Source organism: Mirounga angustirostris, unplaced genomic scaffold (genome assembly GCF_029215605.1).
Source record: "Mirounga angustirostris isolate CCGP_5_RB_7025 unplaced genomic scaffold, mMirAng1.0.hap1 SCAF_1, whole genome shotgun sequence".
NCBI lineage: Eukaryota > Metazoa > Chordata > Mammalia > Carnivora > Phocidae > Mirounga > Mirounga angustirostris.
The window spans coordinates 7,486,511-7,505,998 of NW_026991709.1; the positions used below are offsets into that span (position 1 = coordinate 7,486,511).

The following is a 19,488-nucleotide window of genomic DNA, read 5'->3' on the forward strand; positions in this document are numbered from 1 at the left end:
TGAGTCTGAGATGAGTATCCACCCATGAAACCACCACTGCAATCCAGGCCATAAACACATCCATCACCTCAACAAGTTTCCTTCCTCCCTCTTTATTTATTTATTTTTGTGTGTATGATAAGAACACTTAACATAAGATGCACCCTCATAGCAAATGTTTAAGTTGACCGCACAGTGTGGTTAACACCAGCCCCAAGCTGCGTGGTGGGTCTCTGGGACACACTCATCTTGCACATCTGTAACTGTGCACCCTTTGATTGCTGGGAGAAATAGTCTCCTTTTGCTGTCCTTTCAAATATTCGAAAGGGCATCCTGCGCTTCACCGAGCAAGTAAACAGAAGTTGTTTTAAAATTATGTTTGCTGGCTTTCTAATTGCTCCAGGTTCATTGAAAGCTCATTTTCATTGTGTGAGATAGAACTACTTACTCTTTCTTGGAAATTTTTCTGCAAAACTCCAGGCCCCAGTGAATGCTTCTTCCTTGCTTTGGAATTCTCATTTTCCAGGAAGCCTTATTTTGTTTGTATATTCCTAGCTACATAGAGTCCCCAGTTTATGCCTGCACAGATTTAAGGCAAGACCCTGTGTGGTCATGTGCTCCATGAGGGTGACTACGGACATATTACCAGTGACACAGCTTCTGGGTTCCTGGTCACTGGCTGCAAAACCCAATGATCTCCTAAGTGTGGGTCTTTTGTTGTGATGTGATAGATGTTTTTGGATCCTACTTATTGCGTCATGTTGGGGCTGTAATAATAGGATTTCATGACTTTAATGGTTAATAGGAACAGCAGCAAACGTGGTGTTTTTCTGATGCTAGTAACACATGCAGAAAGGATCCTGCCCTGAAAATGCTTATATTTTAATAAATGCAGGAGTTGGGGGAGAAGTATCTGAGCAAAGGTAATTCCGGGGGCCGCCTCGGCCTGACCAGAGCCAAGGAGACACCCCGTGAGTTCAGACCAGAGAAATTGGACAGGAAGTCATCAGGGGGCCCATCTTCATCTCCTTGTTTTCCAGAGGGATATACTGAGCAGAGGGAAAGGACCTTCTAGGATGAGACAGGAAGAAATGAGGAAAGATGGAAAGGAGAGAATTCAGGTTCTCTGTATCATCTAGGCAACATCTGTCCCAGTGAGTGTGGGGAATAGGTGAAGGTCCCCTCAAGTGCTCTCTGAGTAAATATGATGATAGATGGATGGATAGATGGATTGTAGACAGAGGTGGGTGTGTATCAGTGTGTGTCAGCGTGTGTCCGCACACCTGGATGTATCTCCTTATCCCTGCTCCAGTCCCATGTCTCGTTCTCCTAGCGCAGAGCTAACGTTGTGTGTTGTCATCTTGTCCGAGACTGTCACGATACCATATTGGAGAAATACGCTCTTTAAATGGACTTCGTTTGCCTACGTGCGTTTTTTCCTTTGAGGTTACTCCAAGATTTTTTATATTTTTTGAAGGACTGAAATAACAACGTGTTAAATGAGAAAAACGTGACACAAAGCTAGATGCTGCATTTAATCTATGATTTTAATGTTTCCCGCGCTGAAGAGTTAAAAGAAAAGAATACCAAGAAAGGGCAAGCGTGATTCACGCCCAGCTTGACAAGTCCTGAGTAACTTAATATTTGGCTTTGTGTGTGTGTGTGTGTGTGTGTGTGTTGTAATGAAAAGATACACTGGTCAGATGAAGTTTCTTATTAGATGATATGTTGGCTGTATCTGAATGCAAAAATGCAAAAACACACATGTTTAGAATAAAAACTCCTGAGCGGTTGGTGTGTGGTTTTGGGTGAATGGTGGGGGGTAGGGGTCTCCCCTAGGTGCATTGTCTGTTCTGTTTGTGTTGCTTTTTTCTCTCCCAAATGTGAGTAAGAGGTGACTTTCCAAAAGCATCCACTGCATGGGGTCTGCCTCGAAGAGAAGCTATAAACAATCAAGCTTGAGACAACCTAATAAATAGTTTTCCAATATCATTAGGTCTGCAGACATCCATTTAAGGCCACCAAGTGGCGTTGGCTCTATCATATTTATAAATGGTGTTCCCACCTGCCCTATTTTTCCTGTGTATTATTCGCTGAGAGAGGTCAGGCATCCACCTACTATGAACGCATTCCAATACACAACCATCAGTTTGAGTCTGAATAATCTGATTGACCAAAGAAAAGAACAGCTGTTGATTATGTAATATGTTGATTACATATGTAATATGTTGATTATGATTTGTTGATTATGTAAGAAATACTGAAACCTATCTGGGGCCTAATTGCTGCGTAGCTTGAGTTCATGGGAGAGTCTGTTGGACTTAGAGGGTTCATTTCCATCTTCTGCTGATACTTCAATTCCATCCTAAATCCTGGGATTCTGGGCATTTATTGCCTCACTCTCTCCCACCTCTTCCTTCTACAACCTCTCTTTCTAGATGGTTCCATCTCTTATCTATGATAACAGCTCTGCTCGTTCCATGGCCCTGACAAGACTGGGTCAGGAAGCCCTCTGCACGTGACCTCCATTAGCCTGACCTCTCCTTCCTTCTCATAAGGTCCAGGCAGTGGAGAGGGTGAAGCCTTATGGAGGGATGCCACATAGAGCTCTGGACCCTGCTTCTATCTAGTCCACACGATTGATGTCCCTCTTCTCCTCAATCGTGCTTTCTCATCCAGGAATGACGACGGACTTTAGGGGACTGTTGTCAAAACCGAATGACCATATTTCATAGATTTAAGATGCCACTGGTTATAAAGTGAACCCTTATTTCATCCGCCACCAAGGAGGAAGACGTGCTGCCCATAAAGTATGGCATACCATTAACTGTAAGATGCATCCAGATTTCAGAGCTGGGAAACTGTGGAAAATGGTGTATCTTAAAGTCACTGACATAGGCTTTAAAAAGAAATGCATGCAAAGCACTTCATTAACAGGGAAGCCTGGGTATTCTGTGATGGATCAGCTGTTTGTGAGTCCAGAGAAAGTGGCTAAAAGATCTCTTACTCATGGCAGGGTGTGGAGTTACGTGGTGCACCAAATTCTCCTTGGCTTTATGTGGGAGAAGTTTAAGGAAGAGTTTTGCATTGGGTGCTAATGTGCTGAGAAGCCCAGTGGAAGAGGCAGGCTCCTGATTTCAGATGACATGGCTTCCTGGAGTGGACACTGTGTTGTGACAACAAGGACTTCTTTAAGAATGTTTTCTAAAGCATGACCATCATCTTACTCAGCGTGCTTGTTCCATTTAGTTTTTCCACTTGTTTTCCTAACTACTGGAGGCGCATGACATTTGAGGAGGCTGGAGATGGGTTTGGGAATCCAGTTCTGTAGACGTTGAGTTCTGGCTGTCTTCTGAATTTTTGAAAACCATGGAAGGACCGTGTCCCTCTGTGGGCTTCACTTGGCTCCAGCTCTGAAAGAGCTGATCATTCTGAGACTCGCTTCCACATCAAGCCCGGTTTTCAGGGACATCTAAGTGCGTTGGGTTCTCTGGATTAGCAATATAGTACTTTTAACCATGGGGGATCACGAAGTAGAAGCAAATAGGAGCCCAGACCCCATTTTTCTAATTCTTCTCCTTGAAATATAGGAAGCTCTCAAAAATATTCATCTGTTACAGAAAGGAATGCATCTGCTTCAGGATCCCTGACATCTTTTGCCGAAAATGTCAGTGTGCTTACCAAGTGCATTTGACTTTTTATTACTCTCTTTTTAATCTCAGCGTTTGGATCCTCTGCTGTACCCACAACTAGTTCCTTGAAAATATATCAGATTTTTGTCTCACACTACGAAATACCATCCATTTGAGAACTCCCCCATTTTCTGGAACTATCCGTCGACGGTTGTCCCATGACCAAGATCCAAAGGAATGGTCCTCGTATGGTATTGGTGTATTCAGTATTCATATGAAATAATAAACACTCTAGCAGTAACACATCAGCACCTTTAGTTTGGGGGCAATTTGCTTAGAATTTATGTGTGTCTCATAAGTTCATAAAAAATGACATTGGTAGTCTGCCACTTGCCACATCGGACTACCCCAACTTTCCAGGAGCTACAGAAAAAAACACCCCCGCACACTAACACACACCCATCTAAAGTTCAGGTCTTTTTATAGTAACATAGAGGCAGGCATATTAAATTATGATGCCACGTTCCTGCCAGGTTTTGACTTTTTTTTGTTTTGTTTTTTTTGAGTTCTCTGCTATAAAGCAACCACAGCAGTTTCGCCCATCCTGCGCCTGGCCGAAGGTTCTGAGAGCATAACCTATATATGTTAACTCAGGCATCAGCCAGCACCTTGGCAGGTAGGCAGGTAGGTAGGTGAGGTGGCCACGGATGAGGAGGGAAGCCAGGCGGCAGGCAGGGAAGTAGGGACAGCGTCAGTCAAGGCCAGAAGTCCCTTGCTGAGCTGGAGTTGAGGGATTCATGTGTTCCTGGTTACCAGCTTGCGTTCAGAGCTCCGTTCTGGTTTTAATCCTACTGGGCGAGATTCTCTCCTGCTTTGAAGTCCCAGAACTGCTGGGGCGGGAGAATCCTATGCAGTAGGCTTTGTCATTCATATCGAACCAAAGGGATGATGAAGCCCGCGTCTCGTATTATAGCTAAGTTTAATGGATGAACAAAGAGATTCTGCTGCTCTTTGGCGTCTACTGCTTGCTTGCCTCTGAAGAGCAGCGGTTAATTCTAGTGATTATCCTATTGAAGTAGGTCTGAAAATCACCCTCCGGCTTCTTTTTATTCCCCGCATTGTTAAAATGGGCTACATGGGTGCACGCCCATGTGTGTGTGTGTGTGAGAGAGAGAGAGAGAGAGAGAGAGAGAGAAAGAGATTGATTTTGTTTCCTTTTCCTGATCTGTACCTTAATTCTAGGTGTTCAGCATTCTTGGGTTAGTTATAATCACTTTGGGGCATGCTTTTTTTTTTTTTTTTAATTGCTCTATCTTTCCAGAATGTGGATTATCTTTCACTCTTCTTGAGATGTTTATCCTAAAGCTCCCTCACTTTGTGGGCCCTTTCTCCTCTAGTGAACAAAAGCAACCTTTGATATTCTGAATCACATCACCTTTCTCATTTTTTATGCAATGTTCCCTTTGAGGAGAATTTTAAGCTATGAAGAAAAGATGTGTGTCTCCCTTATCTTTAGCTTTGTACGTTCCCCCCCCCCCCAAATCGATCTCAATTAACTTTGATTTCTCTCTTTAGAAAACCATGTGCTGAAATAATGCTTTGCCAGATGTGGGAATGGGTTCCTCACCCTCCAAACACATACTGGAGCCTTGTCTTAGTTCTCCGATTTCGGTCCACTTTTTAAACCTCATTCTCCATTTGCTTGGTCCCTGGAAGGGTTTGCACGAATACCCTGCTTTACCTTGGGAGGTCTACTAATATTCTGACGTTGTGACTCTTCCTGCTGTGAAAATCTTTTTCTTTTTCACTTGTAATTTAAAACTGAGCCTGTCCCTCACACCTCCCCTGTTTCTTCCGAGTTCTGAGATCAATTGCACATTTATTCATGTTTCTCTTCACGGGCGAGCCGACGCTAACATGACGTAGTGTATTATCCCCCCGGAGCGGGGCTGGGAGTCTGAGGGACCAGGCGGCAGTGGGGGGCGGCTGTCAGCCTTGTCTCCCATTCTGAGCGTGCGAAACCTCTCTGTGCAGCGCTGCTATGGGAAGGGAGACTCTGTTCTGCAAGCATTACATAAGAAGCTTTGGTTTATGTCTTTATTAAAGAGCACTCCTGCACTAAGTCCGTGCCGTGATGCCGATTTCACGTTTACACCCACGTCTGGAAGTTTAGATGCCTCAGATTCCTTCCCTCCCCTTGTGACCAGGAGAGAGAGCCATGTCTTCCTGTTGTCCTGACGCCTCCCGTGCCCATTGCTACACACTGAGCTTCGGTGTTCCTGCCTCGTATTGTTGCTCTCTGTGGTTGCTGTTTGATTTTGCCCTGTATTCAAAGATGCCTTAGTTAGGATTTTATTTTTCCCTTCCTCGCGTCTGATTCTGGCTGTCTGACTGGCACAACCTGTCCTTTTGTATGTTTTGTGTTACCATTTCAACTGCCAGCTTACTCTTGTCCCAAGTGTCACACGCTGTGATTCAAGGGATTTTTAAGAAGTTGGGGGTGGCGGGGTGTTACCTGGCCACCACTCTGGGGGCCAGAGCCCTGTTTGTGCCTTGTGGTTCTTCCTACTCACTGATTCTTAGCGCAAGGCCTCTGGTAATGAAGTTCACGTACTTGTGAAGTTAGTCCTTGGGTAGGCGGGGGACCGAGTGGCAGAGTACACACCGGGTTTGGAGGGGTCCTTTGTGAAATTGCATGTGTTCCCTAAGGATCCTGCTACTCCTGGGTAAGGAGGGAGGTCTGTATCTTAGAAATGCTGCTTCGTAAGGCTCTGTGACTAAAGGGGAGCGTCCTTATTTATTTAAATATCAACTTGAAGAAGGAGAAGGGAGTGCTAATGTAACAATATCCCAAACTAAGAAATGTAAGAAAGGCATCTTCATAGTCTGAGGGAGTGAGTGGTAAAACACCAGTCCAACGTGTCCCTAATTCCATAGCTCACTTTAAGGTGAGTTCTGGACCTTTCTGGAGCTCATATTTTCTCATTTGGGGATAAGAAGTTTGGACTGAAGTTCTCCACAGTCCCCCCCCCGCCCAGCATCAAAATTTTCATTTTTTTTAAAAGTATGACCTGAGCAGCATTTGCTTCTCACCAGTTAGTAGCCATACTGAGGATGCCAAAGGGATAAAATAAAAATGAGCTATCACGCGGGGTTTTTTTTTTTTTTCTGTGCTAGAAACCAAAATTGGATCGTCTTATAGTTCTTCTGCTACACTAGTATATCATTCAAGTGGTTGAAATTTACAAATCTGGGCGCCTGGGTGGCTCAGATGGTTAAGCGACTGCCTTCGGCTCAGGTCATGATCCCAGGGTCCTGGGATCGAGTCCCACCTCGGGCTCCCGGCTCAGCGGGGAGCCTGCTTCTCCCTCTGACCCTCTCCCCTCTCATGCTGTTTCTCTCTCGCTCGCTCTCTAAAAAATAAATAAAATCTAAAAAAAAAAAAAAGAAATTTACAAATCTGATTTGCCTTTGCTGATTTGGCTATAGAATATATAAGTGTAGCCATAGGCTAACCACTTGTGGGACTTAAAGCCCCAGAAGAACTGATGATACAACAATGAGGAATCTTGTTGTCTTTTCACCAAATCATGCAAAGGACCAAAGATATGAACAGAAAATAAAGGAGAAAAAGAGCTAGTTAATGATCCAGATATTTTAAACATCCTGATATTTGGAGGCATCTGGGTAATTCACAGCTTTTTTTTTTTTCCCCCCTGGTTCATTTATCATCCAGATGTTCGCCATCATGGAAGTACCGCTTGAAACTCTATTTCAGCTAATAACTTCGAAGTGGAAAAATTCATATCTTTGTACGTTTGTCCTCCGGGGCTCCACGTCCCCTTACTCTTCTTCTTCTAACTGCGTCTTCTTTTATTTTTTTTTTAATTTTTTTTTAAAGATTTTATTTATTTATTCATTAGAGACAGAGAGAGAGCGAGAGAGGCAGAGGGAGAAGCAGGCTCCCAAGGAGCAGGGAGCCCGATGCGGGACTCGATCCCAGGACCCTGGGATCATGACCTGAGCCGAAGGCAGACGCTTAACCATCTGAGCCACCCAGGCGCCCCTGCGTCTTCTTTTAAATCTCCTGGGAATGTGGCTGTTTTGCCAGACTCTTAGGTGTGACCCATCCCATTTCTTTTTTTAATCTCCATGACCATTCTGTACCCTGTCTGCTTGAATTATAGATTGCATTTGTCAAATAATGACACATGCAATTGGATGTCTTCTAAGACCTTTGAAATTCAACTTCCTTGAGTTGAGATTAAAGTGGGTATTATCCGCACTGCTGCAGTCAAGCTGGAGATGCTCGGAGACCCGCAGGAAAGTTTTTCCGGGCCGGCTGGTTCCAACTGTTAGAGTCTGGAGGGAAGAAAACCAGCTACTTTTTTCTCCTCAGACATAGAACTGGATATACCATGAAAGCTCCCTAAACTGTGGCCCCCAGTTAGAAATGACTCTAAAGTCAGCAGCTCTTTGAAGCATGACTGTCCTTCGGCGTGTCCTGAATGTGTGTTTCTTTGGGCATTCAGGAAGCGTTATCGGTTGTGAGCGAGGACCAGTCATTGTTTGAGTGTGCCTACGGGACGCCACACCTGACCAAGACAGACATGACCGCGTCCTCCTCCGGCGACTATGGACAGACATCCAAGATGAGCCCCCGCGTCCCTCAGCAAGACTGGCTGTCTCAACCCCCAGCCAGGGTCACCATCAAGATGGAATGTAACCCTAACCAGGTGAACGGCTCAAGGTAAGGCGACCCCTGACTCCTATTCTCTGGGACTTCTGGTTTTCCTATCCCTTGATCAGGCCAAATGGAAATGAGTCACACTCCTCCAAAGATTGTTTCAGAAAGCAAGGCCATGGAATGGTAACACGGGGCAAAGCTGAGAAAATGTGTTCTCCAGTGGTTTATGTTGAGGATAGAGGTTGTAAAACCTCGGTATATTTACCAAGAACTCTCTTTGAAGATGTGGTGTTCGATTCTATTTCCCAGGCACACGGGCTCTGTGGGAGGGGGGCCGTGCCCACATATGGCAGAATTCATCTCTGAGGTTTTTATTGCCTGGAAAATAATGCTGTCTTATGTTTTTATGGAGGGAGAGTGTCAACTAGTGGCCAGGCAATGCAGCGTTATGTCCAAGCCGAATGACTTGGCTAACGGGTCTACTTCATATGGCCTCCATCCCCCCCACTCCTCCCTCCTCTGTCCCCTTCTCTAATGCACCACGCTGTTTCTTCTCGTCTTTACTTACGCTTACAACCCTGCTCTGATGGCATGCCTAAGTATTTTTTTTTTTTTTAAGATTTTATTTATTTATTTGACAGAGACAGAGACAGCGAGAGCAGGAACACAAGCAGGGGGAGTGGGAGAGGGAGAAGCAGGCTTCCTGCTGAGCCGGGAGCCTGATGTGGGACTCGATCCCAGGACCCTGGGATCATGACCTGAGCCGAAGGCAGTTGCTTAACCACTGAGCCACCCAGGCGCCCCGGCATGCCTAAGTATTAACTTTCCTGAGTTTGTCACGATATGCCGGTCACAACAGAATGTGTTATCAAATGCAGAATAGTCCCTGACACTCAAAAGCATTTCATCAGCTGTGGGTTTGAAAAGTAAAGTTGATTTTAATTATGATATAATATCCCAGATATATCCAGAAAGAATGTAAAATCTCAGGACAAAGAAAGGATAATTTCTTTCTTTTTTTTTTAAAAAAAATGTATTTATTCATTATAGAGAGAGAGAGAGAAAGCATGAGCAGGGGGAGGGGTAGAGGGAAAGGGAGAGAGAGAATCCCAAGGTGGGGCTTGATCCCAAGACCCTGAGATCATGACCTGAGCCGAAATCAAGAGTCGGACGCGTGAACAACTGAGCCACCCAGGCGCCCCAGGATAATGTCTTTTAAATGTTGCACAGTCTGACGTGGGATCATAAGAAGAGGATACACACTTGCCAGTGCTGTACAAAGCCCTTTTACATCTAGTGAGCTATCAGTCCTCCAAGGAGCCCTGTGAGGAGTGCTCGTCCCCATTCGATGGAAGAGGAAACTGAGGCTCGAGCATTTTCTGGCTAAGTCAAGATCACAGCTTAAAGCAACTGGATTCAAACCAGGGGTGTTTGACTCCACACCCAGTGCATTTTCCACTCTGTTGCAACTATAATAGGCCCCTTTTGCTACATATATATCTAATGCTAAATGCGCTTTTTATAATTGTCATGTTTTATAAGCGCTGGAAACCATTGTGTCAACTTGTAGTTGATGAAGCTGCCAAGTCACAGTCCCTTAGTGGGAATGTTGAGGTGCGGCTGACATGCCAAACAGGGAGACCACAGATGTTAGAGCTTTCCCCGGCTCCGAGAAGTCCACGACCTCGGTGCATCTGGCTGCTTCTGGAAAATGGGAACGGTAACTCTGGTGTTGAATCTTGCTATGATGCCGGTCCTTTAAATGGAATTCAAGCCAAGGCAGGCCCAGCAAGGCGGTAATTCCTAGAGTCCCGAGAGCACGGAAGGACCTTTGTAGAAAATGCTGTCAAAGGGTCCAGGATAGCCACGTCCCGGCCAGTTGATGGTTACATGTCCATATTTCACAGGTAAACCTATCCATCCGATAGAATGTTTCCACGCTTGTTAACTGGTCGTCATGCTGTGAGCACTGAGAGTACTTAGCACTTCTTCTAAGGCTAGCTGCCCAGAATACATCAGCGTGTGTGTGTGTGTGTGTGTGTGTGTGTGTGTGTGTGTGTGTAAGAGAGACCTTGCCTGTGGGAGAGAGTGGGAAAGAAGACTTCGGACAAAGGGCACTGAGGTGATTTCCAGCCAGCCATGAGCAGAGTGAGCCATGCCGTATCCCTTGTTTCTGGAGCCTGGCCTATGACCAGCTCCAGAAATTGCCAGCCTGGATTTAGCAGCCTCAGGAGGAGACAGAGCGAGGAGGTGAGGATGGTGTCGCAGAAACAAAACCTTCTTTTGTTCCCGTGGTGCTCTCCCCGCATGTAAATAGGAGAAGCCTGCTGTCTTGCAGGAGAAGTGGACACCATTTCTTTTCCCATCAGTAGCCAGCATCCACTTGCCACCTGGCTGGGGCCGTGGGCCAGCCTTTCCAGCCTGAGGAGGTCCCCACAGGGATTCGGGACAGGAACGCCGAGCCTGGCCAAGGGGCTGGGTCCCCAAGAAGGACAGAGCTCCCAGGAAGGTTTTCCCACATTCCTCAGCCCGGCTGACGGGAACAGGCCCTTTGGCCGTTCCTCTTTGGTGCAAAAGTGGGTCACTTTTCTGGGAAATGCAATCGTTTTTGGAGGAACTGATCAGTTTTCTTGTGAGGGAACAATGGTAACCTTACTACCTTCCTTTCTTAGGCCCTCACAAAATTCTAGGATTGCTCCGAATGTTCCCATCACAGGAGTTTCAAAGGCAGTTCCAGCTTTTGAAGCAAACTGGGACGTGTTTTGGTGGTGGCCACTGAGGGAAGTCAGTCTCCTGATCCTTGTCTTCCTCTCGGATCCACGGTGGTATGTTTGGCAGGTGCTGTCCGTGAAGAGAGCACGGCTGACTCCATCTACCTTTGATCAAGGGCCATATGCCTCCTTGATGGAAAATGGCAGGCTTGGTGTGAAATGGGGGGGAGGGGCTTCAGGAACCTCCGAGGCTTTGTGGAGTTGAGCTCTGATGCAGATGTCCGCTGGTAACCGAGTGTCATCGTTACCCACCCCCAAGAGACAGGAGGGTGACATGCATTGATCCTCTCTGTAGTAGAGACAGATACAGGGCTCCTGCTCACCCTTGCCAGAGCTCAGCTGTCTGCCGGAGTTGAGTGGGGCCGGCCTGGTGTGTCCACTGAGTTCTCCAGAGAAACAACCGATAGGCTAGACATTTACTTTAAGGAATTGGCTCTGGCAGTTGTGTGGGCTGTCAAGTCTGAGGTCTGCAGGGCAAGCTGGCAGGCTGAAAACTCAGGCAGCAGTTGGTCCTGCAGTCTTTCTCTTCCTTAGGGAAGGCTCAGTGTTTGCTCTTTGGATCGTCACCGGATTAGATGAGGCCCACCCACAGTATTAAGGATGATTGCCTTTATTTAATGTCAATGGATGATAGATGTTAACAGCATCTGTGCAAAATCCTCACAGCAACACCTTGATTAGTGCTGGGTTGAGTCGCTGGGTGTGATGCCTTGGCCAGATGGACACAGCAAACTTGGCCGTACCTGGTGCTCCCAGGGCCTGTGCTGCTCAGTGGTTGGTGGAGCCGTTGCTTTCGGACCTCCAAACCGAGGCTCCCCTGGGGTGGTCAGTTCCTTGTCACTAAGGGGCTCAGCCTGGCTAGATGGGAAGTGGTAGAGGGGATGGTACGTCAGATCCGTAGTTCCCTGGGACCCAGCAGAGTACTGAGAGGTGGGTGGCCAGGCAGGGTCTGCTCTGCAGAGCACGGCAGGCTGCCTGAAGGGGTGTGGAGGAAGGGGATACTCAAAATCCATTGGCGTAGCTAAGGCTTATTTCATCTAGAGGTCCGACCAGCAGATAGAAGATGGCTGAAGGGGGCGCCTGGGTGGCTCAGTTGTTAAGCGTCTGCCTTCGGCTCAGGTCATGATCCCAGGGTCCTGGGATCGAGTCCCACATCGGGCTCCCGGCTCAGCGGGGAGCCTGCTTCTCCCTCTGACCTTCTCCCCTCTCATGCTGTTTCTCTCTCGCTCACTCTCTAAAAAATAAATAAAATCTTAAAAAAAAAAAAAAAAAAAGAAGATGGCTGAGGATCGGACCTGCCGGGTTTGCTGACTCACTGCGTGTTACTTACACACGTCAGTTCCAGCTCAATACAAGAGGACCTGACCTTGTATTCACTCTGCTTTCGTTCTGGAGACCTTGAATGGGCACCTGGCTGTACCAGCCCTACCTGAGATGTCAGGGGCAGGGGCAGAGTCGTGGAGAAAGGGGTCCTGCCCTGCAGGTTTCGTGGCAGAGACACTGTAGAGAAAGGCGTGAGCACCAGGGACAGGGGTGTAGCTCCTGAACACTCCATCTCCCAGCAGCTCTCCAGAGGCAGCCACCACCTGCCCACCAGCTCCCCCGAGCCAGAAGCCTCAGGCCAGGTGTGCCAGGGACTTAGAGACAGAAGCAAGAAAAGAAGTGTACCTCCTGGCCCCCAGCTCAGCAGCCTCTTCTAATTGTCATAGCTGTGAGCTTTCATGTGGTGGACTTTTATGCAGCACACGCACCTCTTGAAGTCAAGTTCAAGGAGAATTTACCTAAGTCAAAAACTGGACTTTGGCTGCAACATGCGGGCTGTTCCCTTTGCGGTCCCTCATTGCTCTTCAGCAGAGACCCCCAAGGACAGGAGCACTCTGTAGCTTGGGTCTTGCCTGAATCTGACCCAGCTCCTTCTGCATAGAATACCATCTTACCCCTATCTGTCCGTTACCCGTAGGAGGAAAAGACTAAGTGCTTTGGGAGGAGGGAGGAACTCCGTTCCTCACCAAACCATGGAATTCTACAAAACCTCAGCCCTTATGTGCTCACAAGCTCCTGAAATGAAATACAAGTGGTGAAATGAGATCTGTTGCCATTATAATAGCCCTCTATAAAAAATAATAAAAGGAAAACAGGAGAGAAAGGAACCACTGTTTTGTGAGCCAACGGGGAAGTAATTGTGGGTTTGGCTTGGCTGCTACCATATTAGAGGGTACGGTGCATGCAGACAGTAATCTCACTGCACGCTGTGTAGACGCAGGACATCATTTCTCAGCCTCAGTAGTCCACGACCACCCTGCCTTCCCCCTTTCTTCACTCCAGCCTGACGCACGAGAAACCCCCACGTGGTCACACAGTGGAGAAGCGTCCGTGCACTCTCAGAGCTGAACCAGCTGTTTGCGGGTGCGGTCCACACAGAGGCCCTGCGGGTGGGGAGAGGGGGCGCGCTGCTCGCCTGGCCTCTAAGCGAGCCCCCTGCTGATGGCCTTAATTGGCTGGGAGGTTGCTAAGGCGGAAGCCACTACCAGTCCTACCTGAGATGTCAGGGGCAGGGGCAGAGTCGTGGAGAAAAGGGTCCTGCAGGCCAAGACACACACGCACACACGCACACGCACGCACACTCACACGTGCACGCGTGCACACATACGGCCACAACAGAATTGCCTTCCACGAGTAGGCAGGCAGTCCTGTGCGCAGAGCAGCATCTAAGTATCTCTGACTCAGAGAGCCAGCTGGATCTCAGGCGTGTTGCATTGGACATTTGCATCCTTCCACAGGCGAGGAAAATCCCATGTAGGCCCACCTGGAAGCTCATCGCAGCGGGAACATACTGAATTTGCGTGCCACGCTGTGAATCCTGCCCCAGCCCCATCCCCAAACCAGCTGGGGTCATGAACTTCTCGTGTGAGTCAGTTAGGTGCGGGTTCCCTGGTGTGGTGGTTCTCAAGGTCAAGCCCCAAGATCAGCAGCATCAGCACCAGCCGGGAGCTGGTTAGACAGGCAGATTCTTGGGCCCACCCCGCACCTCCTGAATCAGACAAGACTCTGGGATGGAGCCCAGCACTCTGTGGTTTAACGAGCCCCCTGGGGATTCCCATGCTCACTGGTCTGAGAAGCACTGCTCTGTTGCAGGATCCAGGGAGATGAGAACTGAGGGACCTGCAGAGTGAAGGCTCTGGAGAATACAACGTGTGGAGGTTGGTCTGCTCCCGGGTGGTCTGTCTGCCAGGGCCAAGGAGTGCCTCCCTCACCTCACACCATAGTGGGGCTTTGCCTGGCTGAGCCTGTGCGGGGGATCCGGGGTCTTGCCTCTCCCTGTGGTCTGGGAAGATTTGTTGGGTGGATAACTCCAGCCTGGCGTCGGATAGCAAGGGCTTTTGACATAACCTGTAATGAGCATACAACCCGCGGTGTAATGAAGATGACAGAAAACGGAGTTGCCTGATTGGCCCATCTTGGCATCAGACATACTGATTATGCATGCGGCCATTCATTCATCCAACAAGTATTTATCGAGTGCCTACTGTGTAGTCATTGTTCTAGGTACTTAACATACAGTCATAAAACACACAAAAATTCTGCCCTTCTGTATTCATTTTCTCATGCGGAAGATGGCCACTGAATCAGATAACTAATTAAAATATATAGCCAGTTAGATCATGGTAAATGTTTTGGTTTTTTTTTTGTTTTTTTTTAAAGATTTTATTTACTTATTTGACAGATAGAGACACAGCGAGATAGGGAACACAAGCAGGGGGAGTGGGAGAGGGAGAAGCAGGCTCCCCGCTGAGCAGGGAGCCCGATGGGGGGCTCGATCCCAGGACTCTGGGATCATGACCTGAGCCGAAGGCAGACGCTTACCGACTGAGCCACCCAGGTGCCCCTAGATCATGGTAAATGTTAAGAATAAAATAAAGCAGGAAAGGGGGTGGCCATTCTAGGTAGGGTGGCCTGAGAGCATTACCTCTAAGAAAGTGACATTTGAATAAAGTCCCAAAGGTAGCGAGGGAGAGTGCCCTCTGGTTAAACAGCAGAATATTGCAGGAAAAGGGAATGCTAAGTGCAAAGACCCCGAGGTCAGCCTGAAGTGTTAGAGGACAATTGTGACTGACATTTAGTGACCCAAGCCACAAACAGGCAGTGAGGTCAAGTGATTGTGGGCTTTACTCTGAGTGAGCTAGGAGACCATTGGGGTGCCGCAGGCAAAGGTGAGGGGTGTGATGTTACTCAGACGTAGCAGGATCTCTCTGGCTCCTGTGTTGAAGCCAAGACCCGCTAGGAGGCCTCTGCAGGAGTTAGAGTAAGGGATGCTGGGGCCTGGGTGAGAATGGGAGGGGTGGAGGGTGGGGGAGAGGTGATGGCATTCTGGACGTATTTTGAAGGTAGAACTGATGTGCTTTGCTGATGGGTCGGATCTACAGAGTAAGAAAGAAGGAAGTGGGGATGAACCCAGGGTTTGGGGGTATACCCCAAACGAGGTGTAGACAAACCACACTGGGAATCCTCCTGAGATTAGGGCCTGGACCCCTCCAAGTACCAGCCCAGATGTTGGGGCCACGTACTTAGTGCTCATAAACACCAGGCAGAATGGGAGGGGCTCTTGCCTCCTTGCCCAAGTTCAGTGGATCTTAATTCATGAAACCAGCAGTTGTTAACCACAGTGATTGTGCCTCAGGGGACATTTGGCAATGTCTGCAGACATTATTGATTGTCACAACCTGAGGGTGTTCCTGGCATCTAGCGGCTGGAGGCCAGAGATGTTCAACATCCTATAATATACAAGAGAGGACCCCCCTCCTTCCACCTCGAAAAGAATGTCTGGCCCCCAATGTCAATAGTGTAAAACTGAGAAAACCTGCCCTAAATTAACATTTAGTTGGTGTTTCCATCATGCACTGTGTTAGCTGCCATGAAGATGGGTGAAGAGAAGCTCATGGCCCATCAAAGGTGAAGAAACTTCTGTGGGATCCCGGGACGAGTACAGAACAGAGGGATGTTCAGGGCCCAGCTGTAGCAGGCATGAGGGTGTGACCCAGTCCTCGGGGCAGGAAAGAAAGCGTCCAGAATGAGCAACATTCATCAGGATCTTCATAGTACACCGTTATTTATTCATAGATTTCAATACACAATATCCCTTCCAATTTCGTCACTAAATTTATGAAATGGCATTATGATTCTACCCCTTTTTTCCCAGATGAAAACCATTGAAAACCAAACATTTTCATAACTTGCTTACATCCACCTGTCATGGGCCCCTGGACTCCAGGCCTGGACTCCTCTCTACTCCCTCAGGCTGCTTCCTTTAGCCAGACAACAGAGCTTCCTCCATGGGACAGACAAGCTAACTGTTCTGTCTCTTGTCTCAGAGGCATTACATCCAAACCCTGACCATTTGGATTTCTTGCGGGTAGTACACATTTAAAAACCATTTACTTGCATCTCATTTGAATTTATTGCAGCAGGTCAATTTACCTGCACTCGCCTTCACATTACCTTTGTCAGATGTCTCCAAACAAAACCACGTGTTAAAAATTGTAAGCATGGGGGCTCAGGTCATGATCCTGCTTCTCTCTCTGCCCCTCTCCCCAGCTCATGCTCTCTCTCTGTCTGTCTGGAATAAATGAATAAAATCTTTAAAAAAAGTTGTCAGCGTCATGAAGAGACTTGCCATTCAAGTATATTGGTGGCTCTCAGTAAATATTTGCTGGGGTGACATTAAAAATAAAAAAATTTCTCAGTATTAGGCTGGTGACGGTTCATGGACCCTGATGTTGTTTGTGTTGAGCTGTGCCCAGCAGCCACCTACAGAATGGAATCTCGGCTGAAGGTCTTTTAATGCCACTTTCCCTCATTTTATGTGCAACACTCAATATTCCATACTTGCAAGTCGTTTGCTGGGACTGCTCTCTCTCCACGCCTTTCTACTTACACTCGTTGAGATTTGACTAATGTGTATTTTCCTGCAATTTCTATAAGACTTCGTGTGTTTTGTTAGGACAGTGAAATCCGCAACAACAATCACGTATGCTCCTTTCTGGTTCAGGGTTCTGAATGGGGTTGGCCTGCAAGATGCCTCCTAATTAAGCTCGGCCGTCTTCCAAGGTGTGGGTAGCACGGTGTTGGAGACTTGCAAGCTAGTGAATTTTCCGAACGGTGATGGTGAGGTCAGTTAGTCCTAGCTTGTCCTACTCGTAAGGGGCCTTGAGTCAGTTCATTGGGCTGCAAAAATGAGACATGGACTGAAAGAGCCTCACTCAGGGAAAAGTCAGGAAGGAGACAAAGGCTCTGCTACTGCTTCTCAGTCTGGAGCAGACCTCTCCTCATCCCCTCTCCTCAGCAGCCACTCACAACTGTCTTTGCCATCTCTTGGGATGTCAAGGGGATGGGCACCATTTTGTAGGGGAAGAAGGCCTAGGAGTCTTGCTCCCCATTATGGCGCATGGGAATCCCATCGGATCACTGTGGGTATTGGCAAAGGGACAGGGGGACCGCTTTGGCATTTTCTATCTTGAAAGTGAAATAATTTTGGTTAACCGGAATTTACATAGCCTGTTGTGAAAATAAAAACCTGAAGCACCTTGGTGGCTATTGGGCTTAATTCTTTCCTCTCTGACAAATGAAAGTATTCCAAGCAAAAAAAAAAAAAAAAAAAAAGACAACTCCCAAGGTAGAAAATATGCCGCATCTCATCCTGAGCATGTAACTATTTATAGAGATCCTAGTCTATAGAATATTTTATTTCCAAATGACGAATCCCGAAAGGATGCAATTCTCCCCAGATTTCAAGATCTTGCTGATATCCATTCTCAGCTGTAAAGAGAAATAAAAACTTCAATAATGAAACTCAGGGAATCATAAACAAACCCCTTTCAGGGACAAAGAACTAACTGTTGGTGGGTTGGTGGTGATTTTTAATTAACTGAGTCTTCAGCTGCTCTGGAGAGGGGGAAGGGGACCGGACTGGAGGGAAGAGACTGGGATTCCAGGTGTAAGAGAGCATATTTAGTAAGGGCAAAAATAACACACAGCTGTGAAGACAAACATCTACAGTTTCAGTTTGAGCGGAGAGCTCTCCATGAATCACTGCCGAGCTCCACCCGCTGCTCAGGCCATGGGGTCTGAAGCAGCTTTTCCACTGCCTCTGATTCAGAAATAAAACAGACCCACAAATTACCCCGGCGCCCTCCAGACAATCCCTTCCTTGTCTGGGGTCCTGAAAATACCTTTTGTGGTGACTTACCTCAATTCATGCTATGAAACTCGATTAGGAGTTTGTTCCGTCGATTAGGAGTAAGTATGTGCTTTTAGGGTTCTTAGGAAGAAAACCACCTGAGAAGGGTTTTTTTGGTATTCGGGTCTGAGACAGGCCCGGAATGCATGCCCGGGCCAGCCTCCCACGGAGGGCCCTCTCTCGGAACTGACCTCTTTGGGCTTTTAGGGCAGAGCCGCCAAAGAAAACCTTTGCATTTCTCTCACATAGCTTCATCACCCAATAAACTAAAAAGAACATTTGGGAAGATAGTCACATTCTAGTAAACAGTGACGAGCTGAAGACTGCATGAGGGTAATGTTAGCTTGCTTATCCACATAAGAGTCAGGGTGATAGAGAACGTGGTCTTCGAGGGCAAAGGTAGGTGGAGTCAGGGAGAGGGCTTTCTTCACTCAAATGCACACACCAAGAGAATAGGGACACCGGCGAATCCCTAGCACCTGGGACAGGGCCTGGCAGAGAGATTCGCTCCATAAATACTCTGGTTAAAGGGGCTGAATGGATTGAGAAGACCCAAGGCCAGGGGAGGATCTAGGGAGTGTGGGTTTATCCAAAGGTGCTGTGGCCCAATGAAGGGCTTAGGCTGCACATACCCAGCATGGGTTTGTATTTGGGGAAGATCAGTCTGGAAGTAAAGCATGTGGTAGACAGCAAGGCAGTGGAAGTTCTCTCTTAAGGGCAAGAGGAATTCAGGGGTAAGAAGAAGAATGGGTCTTGGAAAAATAGGTAGATTTTCAAGAGGCTTGTGAGTTTGTCTCTACCCACTTTTAGAAGTATATTGATGTTCCAGATTTGATTTTGACTTGCCTTGGACTTTTTCTAAGGCCCTAGGGCCTCTGCTAACTGTTGTGAAGTGAGGGTGAATCACAGATTTAATGTGGCTAGTGAGCTCAGGGTTGTCACCTAGGGCTGTATTTGGCGACCTTCTTGGATAAATGAGGTCCATTCACACAGCACAGACCACAGCGCAGGGCTGAGGCTCCATTCTTGTCAAGCTAATGGCCACGTCTGTGCCATTCACTGTGGGCTCTTTCCATGATGGAATCTCTCCTGCTGTAAGTAGTCTCTGATGTGAGAAAACCAATGTCAGATGCCAAGTTTATTTTATTTTTCAAAAACAAAGCCCCGACTTTAATTTCTCAGTAC

The 19,488-nt window shown here is 47.4% G+C and overlaps 1 protein-coding gene across 9 annotated transcripts in view; it reads left to right on the forward strand.

Annotated features, from left to right (window-relative positions):
- Positions 1-19,488, forward strand: part of ERG (ETS transcription factor ERG) — a 254,166-nt gene that overhangs the window by 186,742 nt on the left and 47,936 nt on the right. For 8 of the 9 annotated variants that reach the window (XM_045902445.3, XM_064578836.1, XM_045902444.3 and 5 more), the window contains one exon: positions 8,144-8,361. The exons of the other annotated variant lie outside the window; for it this stretch is intronic. In XM_045902445.3, coding sequence (XP_045758401.1) covers positions 8,144-8,361 — 218 coding nt within the window. The remainder of the gene's footprint in view (positions 1-8,143; positions 8,362-19,488) is intronic. 9 annotated transcript variants of the gene reach the window in all.